Genomic DNA, 11,986 nt, shown 5'->3' on the forward strand with positions numbered 1-11,986 from the left:
CCAGGTCCCTAGTGATCCAATTCAATTCCGAAATCTCCAAAAAAGATCCGGGACTGTTTCTCAAGTTCTAGTTCATCCTGTACGTATCGTATTCGTTCCTGCGAACCCTACTATCCACACTACATTTTTGTGAGCTTCAAGACTGAAAATATTAGGATAAATATCTTTTAAGGGTTCATTAAAAAGCCAGGGGTCCAACCAAAACGAAGTATCATGGCCATTACCAACTATGCTTTTATAAAAATTATGTAAAGGAATACCGTCCACCATAGTTCGAGCTACCGTTTTGGTTATATTTTTCCACACTTCGTTCAGGCTTCTTTTTTACCGGAAGAAAGTCCCAATTGCTTCTGCTTTTGTAAATCGCATCCACCACCTTCATCCAGAGCTGATTTTTTTCTATATTAAATCGCCATCCCTATTTGGATAGAAGAGCGATATTAATTCAACTTACTCCACCTGAGGCCCCCTTCTTATTTGTCTACAGTCACACGATCCCAAGCAACCCAGTGCATCTTTTTATTAATCACCTGAACCTCCCCATAAAAATCGTTTTATCATTGATTCCAGGTCTCTAATCACTTTAACCGGGGCTTTGTACAAACAAAAATAGTAATTAGGAAAACTTTCAAGAATCGACTTAATAACCATGATACGACCTCCAATAAAGAGCAAACTAGGTTTCCATCTGGAAAGTCTAGCTTCACAGATATCATACACCGACTTCCAATTGTTTACTCGATTCATATTAGCCCCAACCATCAAACCAAGATACTTAAAAGGAGTGCTCTCTGCGTTACACCCAACCACCATAGTCGTATTATTCACTTCATCCATATCCATTCCAATACCATAAAGATTTGACTTGGATAGATTTATCTTCAAACCTGAACACATATAAAACACTCGAAGAATTCTGACCACGTTTAAAATATTAGCATCCGACCATTCTCCAATGATAATGGCATAATCCGCATACAAAAGATGAGAAATCAACGAGGCACCGTTAGGCATTTGAATTCCTTACAGCACACCCCGTGTAACACCTTTACCAAACAAACAAGACAAAGCTTCCATAACAATTAGAAATAGGAAAGGGGAAAGTGGGTCACCTTGTCTCATACCTTTACCACATTGAAATTCGAAGGTGTAACACCTCGTAAAATCACGTCCAATAAAATAAAGACACGTGTCATGGACCTTAAATGTGTAATAGATTGATCTGGAGGGACTAAATTTGCCAAACAATGTAAATATGTAAGTAAAGGGATCCAAAGTGTTAACATGCCATTTTTGTGCCTCTGATTGACCTCACACGACGTTCGTATTCTTTAACGAATAATTTATCGAACAATGGAAAGTCGTTTGTGTATAAAATAAGGATTTTACGAAACATAAGGGTTAAAAGTGTCAACATGTTGAAAGTAACCTCTGAATGACCTTTTAACGAACCTAAAAACATTGTAATGATTATATAGTTTGCTCTCAAGAATGTCGGATATTAATTTTGTGGAGTTTCGAAGATAACAAGACTTTTCGGGTGATCGTACGACTAACCGGGAGCTTAATGGAGTTAGTTTGTGACTCGAGATCCTTAAAAGTTAACTATGGGGGGTCCTAAATGCAATAAATGAAAGTTATATAAACTTGTTATGGACCAGGGACCAACACTACAATGAATGAAAGTTGTTTTCCGGTTGCCTAGGAGCGTCGCCCCCGCATAGACTCCTTAAGAATCCTACGCGGGCCACGTAGGCCTATCAGATGCAGAAAAAAAGGACAGGTGCATGTACAGCAGGTTACACCGCCTTTGCATGCTTGTTTCGATTCCAGGGACTGAGCCAACAGATTTTCAAGCATAGGGGACACCTGGGATCATCAGAAATCAGTTGTAGGCTTGTGTGGAATGATCTTGTGAAGTTTGAAATCCTATATAAAGGCCCTTGTTTGCTAGTTCATTTGCACATTCACAAAAATTATTCACAACACTCTCTTTGGAGCTTTTTGGAGTTCAAGCAAGTTTTCTTAGGTTCCAAATTCGTGTTAAGGACCATTGTAAGTGTTCTTAACCTCTTAAGTTTAAGTTTTATTAGTCTAATGACCAAAAGTCAAAGCCATCGTAATTAAGCTTTGACTTAGTGATTAATCACTAATGGTCCAGCCATTATTCAAGTTGAAAGTGGCTATGAGTTGGTAATTATGTAAGTAATAAACCCTTAAAAGGGCACCTACTGATTCTCACTCTAACTTGGTCAATTCTCGGGTCAAACTTAATATTAAAAAGTCAACAGAAGCTATTTTTGCAAATAAATTCATAACTGATAATGTAGAAGTTATGGAACCTGTTTTAACACTAAAATAACTTGGTAAATAATGTAAGAACATGTCTAGGCATGTTCAACCCAACAATTCTAAGTTTAGGCTCGGTTCGGAACCGAAAGTCGCAAAAGTAGACTTTTGCTTTGACTTTCAGTTCTGACCCGATTTAGCTTGTTTTAGATATGCCTTAAGGTTCCTTTAGGACCATATTATAAGTTAGTAAAACCCTCTTAGGTTATACTACATGGTTCCTTATTAATCCGATTCATTTGCATGTTTCCGTTAATTGCTTAAATGTTGACCATTATGCCCTTTTGACATTAAAACGAGATTTTTGAAAATGTGAGAGGACAAAAACCTTTATTACTGATTTATAAACATGTCCTAAAAATTTGAGATCAGTTTGAGGTCTAAATTAGGAGTTATGCTCAATATCGTAAATTAGACTATTTTTATTAATTAAACGGCATTTTCGACATAAAACCTATTTAAACCCAAATTTTGACACCAAACCTTTTACCCATTGATGTAATATAATATTTTGGGATTTCTAGAAATTTTTATTAAATTTTAAACTGATCATAACATAAGGTTCTTGCATTGATTCGGTAATTGACGGTTATGCCCTTTTTGCTAATAAAATGAGTTTTATACATCCTTTACATACCAAACCTTTTTCTACTGATTTTATATATTAAATAAGTTATTTTAAACAGTAAAGGCTGATCATAATCTCAGATTTCCTAAATTAATCCGAATATCGTTAAATACCGACTTTTATGCGATTTAGGCGCATAGTATGGTTTAAAATCATATTAGGCACCTAAGACTTGTTACCTACTGATGTTATGAGTAAATTTTTATACTTTAACAGTAAGTAAAAGTTTTGAACTCAGATTTCCAAATTTAACCCTTAAAGCTTATGTGAAATGACCAAAATGCCCCTTCGACGCATAGTTTGGTCATAAATGATAAAATTCACATATGTATGATATCTTACTGATATAACTTATTAAATTAAATATTTTTACTGGTTATTTTAGACCAGAACCTCAGATTATTATTTAATCTCTTTTATAATCTTTTAAATGACCAAAATACCCCTTCGGGGCTTAAATTGAGTTTAAATTCATTTTGGGCATAATGGAAGGTATCCTACTGATATCACAACATATTTAAGGCATATTAACTTGTGAAACCTGTATATGACTCATTTGGTTACCCGTTATGCATTTTTCGCGTTCGGTGCGGTTTATGTAACTAGTTTGCATAAATTAACCGAAATGGGTCAAACCTTATCATTTTTATCTCGAAATCCAGAATGTGTTTAGTTTACCCATATTACACAAGTCTCCATACTTGTCGGGTGTAAATCACATTCTAATCCGGTCTTCGCTTAATCTTGCGTTTTGAACCGTAAACCTTTCATTAAAACTAACCGGGATTGTTATACGGCTGGGATAAAATTTATATTTTGCTCAGGTAAATACTTTTAACTTATTTTCCGTTATACGGGATTGGGATACGGTATTATAATAATACCGCTTGGTCGGGTATGTAGTTATTTAAATCGGATTGTGATTAATATATTTACATAACCCATTTCAATCTGTTTTGTTTGGTGCAATGTCTTTGGGGGGTTAACGACCATGTCCTGGATATCCTCGGTTCATTCATTGAAATGGCCACGACTTAAGCACGGGGTGTAGGCATATACCTGACAGTTGCGTATGTATAAAAGGTATCCTACAATAAGGAATTTTCCTTGTGGGCATTATACTTGTGGTGTGTTAGTTAATCTTGTCCGGCTCTTCTAACCGGCCCTGACGGACGACAAACATATAAAACTGTATACAAGATTATTTTTAAAATAATGGTCCCAAGTTATAAAAGATTATTTGTGCCTTGTGCATTTAAATTAAATTTCTTAAATATTTTCAAAAGAGTCGATTTGTATTTTCCAAAAGGTTAAGTGCAGGTACTATGCGAAATAGGCTGGCTACCACTGAGTGAATAAATAAAGAGTCTTGCAAGCTTTATCACTTTAAAATCTGTTGAACAAATATTCCCTTTGTTTTGATCCGCCTGTGGATCCATTTACATTCCGTTTGTAATACTTGTGTTACATTCATTCGGTTTGTAATATTATTACTTTTAGACTTCCGCTGTGCATTGAACTGTGATAAATTGACTATGATGATATCAACTACGTCACGATACTCCCCACCGGGCCCACCAGTAATACGTGGAAATATCGGGGTGTGACAGAAGGTAGGCGCGCTATTGACTAAGACCGAAGACCTCGTCGAACCTAAAATTCCTAAGATCCACCTACACCACAAGTCTGGGAACCACATTTGCCTCGTAATGTTTATCACGAAATTCCGATTAACGTTGTCATAAACTTTCTCAAAATCAATCTGTAAGATAAAAGTTTGTTTTTTTTTTTTGCTTTCTTGATCCAGGAGATAATCTCATTCACCATCAATGATCCATCCAAAATGAATTTCCCTTTTAGAAAGGCTGATTGAGACACCAAAATAACCACCTCTAAGACCTTTCTAAGACGATTAGCAAGGATCTTAGATATGACCTTGCTAATAATCCCTATAAGATTTATAGGGCGATAGTTGTTAAGCTTAACCGGGTCTTTAACTTTAAGGATCAAAGTAATGAACGACGACCCACTACCACAATTAATATTCTCATCCTTATGTAAATTCTCCATGACTTCACAAAAATCACTTTCAAACAGATGCCAGAAGTGCTTAATGAATTTCATGTTAAGGCCATCAGGCCCTGGAGCGTTGTCATCACGACATTCGAACACTGCTTCTTTAATTTAATTTTTGGAGAACCTTTCAATGAGCGATACCTTAAGATCATCCAAGATGGTCTTTATGTTTAAGCATTCCAATTCCGACCGCATCAGAATATTCTCAATAAACCGCTTCCTAAAAACCCCAAGAATGTCTTTCTTTATCAGCTTTGGTTTCGTCACCCATTCCCTGCCTATATTTAACCCATGGACCGAATTTTTCGCTTTTCTCGAACTAATAACCCCATGAAAAAACATAGAGTTATCATCACCCTCCAAGGCCCACCTAATCCTAGACCTTTGTTTAAGATCCGCATTCTTTTTTAATTCCACTTCCTTAAGGACTTTTTGCTTTCCATAAGAACCCACTCTTCCTCTTCTAAAAGATCCTGAAACTCCATCTCTTCTTCTAATTGCTCAATGTCTTTCCTGGCAAGGATTTCCCTTTCTGCCTCTCTCTTCTCTCTCTCTCTCTCTCTCTCTCTCTCTCTCTCTCTCTCTCTCTCTCTCATCTCATTCCTTCATTTCTTAAGGCATTTTCTAATATGAGTGAATTTCTTTGTTAGCTTTAAATCTACCGGTCCAGTGTCACAAAAGCTCTTTACAGTTGACTTAACTGCCTCTTCATAACCTTGTTTTTCTAACCAAGAGTTATATACTCTAAACGGTCTAGGTCCAAAGTTAGAATAAACAGTAGTTAACAACATAAAGCAATGGTCCAAGAGAAAGCTGGGTAACGCCTTGAGACAGGATTTTGGCCAACTGTTAAAAAATTGGAACACAAAAGCATTCTATCTATTTTACTGAGCTTTCTCCCATTATCCCGCATGCAAGTGAACTGTCTACCTGTCATATTATACTCCAGCAAGCCTAGATCATTTATAAAAGCATTAAAATTACGGGTGCACGGGGACTTAAACACAGAGTTTTTTCGCTCTTCGGGAAAATGCACAGCGTTAAAGTCTCCCGTGATAATCCACAAACATGTACTGTTAGCAACTTCACTCAATATCTCTTCCCACAAACTTTGTGTCACCACAACACCGTGGGGGGCGTAAAAATTCATAATATTAAGAACCACCCCACTCCGTTTGATTTTACGCTTAACTAAAAGTAAGCCTCTGTTCTTTGTGGTGTAGTTTTGTTTTCCAAAAATCCTCGGGTCCCACATACAAAAAAGGGGTGTGCAGGGGTCGGTTCGGGTCGGTTTTGGCTTAAAACCATAACCATAACCACGATGTCGGTTTATGGATAACCATAACTATAACCGATCGGTTATGGTGGTTATGGTTAATCGGTTTTAATGGTTATAGCGGGTCGGTTGTGGGTGGTTAATCGTGTAATTAGCCTAGCTAAAAATAGCTTAATTTTTTAACATGAATAAATTTTTATTACATATTTGTATATATTAGTATATTACATAGTATGAAAAATACATATAATCTATAATATTAATATCGATTATTACCGAATATATAAATAAAGTGATACGATATATTCCATAAACTCAAATAAACAATCATATATTAAAAAATGATGAAAAGTCCTAAATCCTACAAAGATTTGTCTTGACTGAACACTTCTAATATTTTTCCTCTTCTTATCCCCCAGGCATCGTATCTGTACCCAACTCATCCTGCTCAATTTATCGATCCCAGGGACCCATTAAATTATGAGTAAATTAGTTTTGTCCTTTATGTTAACACATTTTTTAGGCGGTGTCCTTTAGCGCAAAAGTTGACAAGTTTTGTATTTAAGGTTACAAAATCCTGCACGCTATGTCCTTTAGCCGTAACCTAGTTAGATTTTTTGGTTAAGTATGGTCATGTGCCTTGCACATAAGGGCATTCTTGTAATTTCACTTTCCTTACCATTATTTAAATCTGACTTTGACATTTGACCCATTCTTTCTACTATATTAACTCCAGATAAAATCATAACCATTCATATAACCTCTGGAGTCAAATCCAACCTTTCATTCTCTTGAAATGTCTTCAACTGGGCCATTCCTTCTCCCCTTCCATCATCGACATCACCACAGCATCCCCACCGGCACAACCGTAAATCACCGCCAACTTCCCAATCACATTCTCCTTACCTTTAGCGGTCTCCATCCTCCTCACCACCATCATGGCCCCACCAGCGAGTGAGCCGTAAGCTCTGCCGCCCCTCCGCCACCGTAGACAACAATTCCAACGTCGCCTACATCCTCTCCGCCACCGCACCACTGTCCAAATCCACCAAAGCCTCCACACTCTTCCTCCATCGCTACACGTTGGTTACAGTCCGCTAAACAAAGCGTGACTAACACCCTTTCAGCCACTGCACCACCGTCGCCTCCACGACGTTGTCGGTTTTGCAGCTGCTAGGTGGTGGAAGGTGAGTGTAGATTTCAAGAATATTTATATAAAAAAAAAATTAACATACATATACATGGATGGTATGCTTACCAAATTTTGTTTACAAAATTACAACTGAACAATTCTAGGAAATTTGAAGTTGAATAAGAGTTAGGATTTTGGTAAATTCATCAAGTTCAAAGGCCAATACTTAATTAACTTATTATAGTTTGACTATCTTACCATTTTTAAAATCCGGAAACAAAATTGGGACTAAATTTCTTCATGCTTGAAGCTTCTCACATCGCAAAGCTGAGAGAGATTAGAGGTTTTGTGGAGAGAGAAAGTAGGATTAATGATGAAGGAGTTGGGGATAGATTATGGTGCTTTAAATTTTATTTTTTGTTTAACAAAATAGTCCTTGGATAAAACTTCTTTATACAATAGCCCATATTATTTGAAATGACAATAATGCCCTCATGTGCAAGGCATATGATCATGCTTAACCAAAACATCTAACTGGGTTAGGGCTAAAGGACATAACATACTAGATTTTGAAACGTTAAGTACAAAACTCGTCAACTTTTGCGCTAAAGTACACCGCCTGAAAAATGTGTTAACATAAAGAACAAAACTTGTTATTTACTCTTAAATTATTTAGTTGGAATGGATTTTCCATACTACCTCTAGGTCTTTTTTTTTTTGGTCTTTGTTCATCGATTGGGCTTTGAGCAGCCTTTTGAGCTTTTGGTCTATAAGTTTGGAAAATGCTGGGCTTCTTTAGGGGCCTTTTAGGTGTTGGGTTAATCGGGTTCGTTTACGGGTTACGGGTCGGTGCGTTATCAGGTCACGGTTTAACACGTCACGGGTCAGCATGTTATCGAGTAGAAGATGGGTTACCTGGGTTAGTTTACTGGGTTTGTACGTGGAAGATTTAGTCACTATTTGACCGATTCTTGTGGTGATGCACGTTGGAAGAAAGAGTCGTTAGTTGTTACCAGCTATTTAGTTGGACTTAATACTTTATTATTTTTATTGTTTCTCACGTGTGCGATTGTAAGGCTATATATAGCCAGGTGTTTTATTGATATACATAACCCTCTTTTGATAACAATCGATACCATAGTTTGCATTCTCTTGCATATTTACACACAACACAAACAAACAAATACATAGTGTTGAGTGTGGAGTGGGGCCTGTAACCAACATTTGGTATCAGAGCCTAGGGCTCGGGAAGCGGGTTTGAAGATCGGAGGAAGCCTCCGCCGCCGGCGGGTGTGTCGGTCGGTGGAGGGCAGGCGTAGAAGAAGGTTCGAGACGGCAGGTGGCTGTTTTCGGATCGTTTAATAGCAGAAGACGGACGCGTTAAGGTGTTTCGGTCGGCCATTGTGGTAGACGTACCGGTTAAGACAACGGGGTGATCGGTGATAAACACTTGTGTTCGATGGCTGTTAATAGTGATCAAAAGAGGGTTCAAGGCTGTTCGGTTGTTAGTTGCGGGTTTGCGCGGCTGGTATACAACCGGTGATAACAGTAGATGGTGAGCATGGAAGCCTTGATCGGATTGTTCCTGATAAGAGGAGACCGGCATAGTGCGTGAAAAGCGGGCAGAATGGATCCGTCAAAGCAGGTAGCTTTGGATTCGTCTGGTTTGACAAGGTGAGAAAACGGAAGAAGCGGGTGGCTTGTTTTCTTTGTCGGTGGAGTGGCCTCTTGAACAAGGGTGATCGGAAAAAGGTGCGGGTTGTTGAGACAAGAAGAGAGTTGGTAAATAACACGGTGTAACATTCTGGCGTTGGAGTTCAATCAGGTGGCTTTGGATTTGACCGGGGTGAGGTCGTCAATCCGTGAAAAGTCGTGATGTTAGTGAGCGCTTTCAACGTGAAGCCATGTTACATGTTACAAGTGTAGAGAGTTTTATTCGGGTTGAATCGAGACATTAGACGTGATCGAGGTGACAATCGGGTGTCCGTTAGATGTCATAGTGGTTCGAAACCGAGGTGATTCGGTGCTGCGGTGAAGGCGTAAACAAACACCGATTAAGGGGGTGATTTTTGGGTTAATCGGGTTCGTTTACAGGTCACGGGTCGGTGCGTTATCGGGTCACGGTTTAACACGTCACGGGTCAGCATGTTATCGAGTAGAGGATGGGTTACCTGGGTTAGTTTACTGGGTTTGTACGTGGAAGATTTAGTCACTATTTGACCGATTCTTGTGTAGGTTCCTCGGAGGATGAGGTCAAACCTTAACCTTGTTATGTGAAACACACTAGCAAGTGCGGAATCCAAGCTAGAGTGCAAACCGAGCTGAAACAAGCACAAACACAAGACACACAATATTCACCGATTAACACCACTTGTATTAATACGTATGAAAGGTTCTGTTACAAGCTCAATGTTTACAAATATGTTTTGCAAACTCTCAAAGTGTGTGTGTGTGTTCTTGACAGAATACTCTCTCTATCTCTCGAGTGTCTAACTTCTGTCTCTTGTGTCTTAATGAAATGAACACACTACATGGGTATATATACCCAACACAGAATGTCTGGTCAAAGGATCATGTTGACTGATCGATAGATGATCTATCGAGCATCCAGCTATCGAAGGATACACATATACCTCGAAGGAAGATATATCCTTCGAGGTCCATTTGCATCTATCGAAGGTTAACTTTCGAGCTTATCGAAGGATCTAAATCATCCTTCGATGTCTCATCCTTCGAGACAGACAAATTACAACCATATTCAAACTGTTTGTCCAAGTCAAACCAGGAGGATGGTTGACTTGGTCAAACTTACAGGACTAACAAGGACTTCGTTTTACATCATGACCGAATACAGACAAAGTACAGACACAAGTGCACCAACAAACTCCCCCTTGGCTGTAGCTTTGTCTCGATCTTGATCATCTTTGATCTTCGTGTCTTCAAGACTCTGATGTCCTTTCAAGTCTTCAATGTCGGAGGATCCTCAAAGTCTTCACGTCTTGAAAGCAGAAAGTGTATCAACAAACTACCCGTATCATGTAGGAAGTGTGTTGACAAACTCCCCCTTAACATAAGCTCCCCCTTGAGTTATGCTCGTGAATGACTTGATCTTTATGAATGAGATCCTTGTAGTGTTGATGATGGTCAGCGGCAACTCGATCATCTTCATCTTTTGAGCGCCTTCACGTCGTGTCTTCATTCCGAAGCTTTGTCATCGACCATGTTCTCCTTGCCTTTAGAATCTGCACATGCAAGAAATCTAAACGCGTAATGAGAACAACTGCTTGGAATATAGTTAGCATAAACAAATGACACACGAATGACCATGTTTCAATAAACACCGTCCGACAGTTTGAAAGTTTAGTAAATTTCTCAATTTTAAATTTAACTTTCAAAACTTGCAAATTTTGACCGTTTATGAAGATTTAGTCAATTCGGTTTTCAGTCAGGTTTCAGGTAACGAAGACTCGAGATCCAACATCGTACGATCGAAAATAAAATAGAAATAAAATCTTTTTGGCTTTTATAAAGTTTATATTAAAACATACCTAAAATCTTTTTGGTATTTTTGAATTTTTCAAATGTAAAGACTGAAAACAGTAAATAAATATATACAGACATTCTTTTTTTGCGAGTTTCGAGGGTAAGAGAATCATATCAGTGTACGGTCATGCCAAAACGCTCTTGTTGTTCAGTTAATTAACATTAAGATAAGCATCCTATAACAATTATCGGTATTGTTGTCCACTTAAGCTCAACTTATCAGATGTAATCATGGCGAGGGGATACGTTAAGGTATGATTTATACTTACCGACCGGTGTTCATCCACATCACGACACATTCCCGTATCAAGGTATGCACGAGGGTTCATCTTACCGGTGAGTATACCGATTATCATCTGTTTGACCGTATATGATGTGAGATTCTCACTTATTTTGATTTGAAAACAAGCCCTATGTGATAGAATCACTTATTTATGAGGAACTTGATTTTCATATGCATGAGGGCACAGGAGCAAGTCCGTGAACAGGTCAGTACTTTCGTACAGCAGAGAGACGAACTTGACTCCCGGATAAATGTGATATATTATCACTTATTTGTTTGGACATGTGATTGTTTATCACTTATTGAGGTCGAATGCAGTATGTATATGTACACGTATGTATAGTATCATGGAAGATCTAGACTTGCGTCCCCGTTATTTTTCGGTAAAAGATACAACCATGATACCCAGATGATAAGCAGCATAAAGACCGAATATCTCAGAACCTCGGCAATCTATCAAACGAAATTTCGGTACTAAACCATATGCCAATGAATGGTTCCCACCTGGTCTTCAGTTGATTAAGATTTGTATCACCCTGCACACTTTAAACTGATTGTGAGCCTACCGATACATCTTATATAGAGCTGCTTATCGTTTTTCATTTAAGATTTAAAGAGGTTTGGATAGACCACTGATGTACTATCATTTTCTCTTTTGCTCGCCAAGAAACTCATTTTTGTCTTTCTATTGTTTTTGTG

At 38.2% G+C, this 11,986-nt stretch overlaps 1 protein-coding gene across 1 annotated transcript; it reads right to left on the bottom strand.

The window, feature by feature from the left end:
- Positions 1–522: 522 nt before the first annotated feature.
- On the bottom strand, positions 523–1,014 carry LOC110869633. The gene has a single exon (XM_022118873.1). It carries the CDS (start codon positions 1,012–1,014, stop codon positions 523–525), a length of 492 nt encoding a protein of 163 aa, XP_021974565.1.
- Positions 1,015–11,986: the final 10,972 nt, after the last annotated feature.

The sequence above is a fragment of the Helianthus annuus genome, chromosome 8 (assembly GCF_002127325.2).
Source record: "Helianthus annuus cultivar XRQ/B chromosome 8, HanXRQr2.0-SUNRISE, whole genome shotgun sequence".
In the NCBI taxonomy this organism is placed as follows: Eukaryota; Viridiplantae; Streptophyta; class Magnoliopsida; order Asterales; family Asteraceae; genus Helianthus; species Helianthus annuus.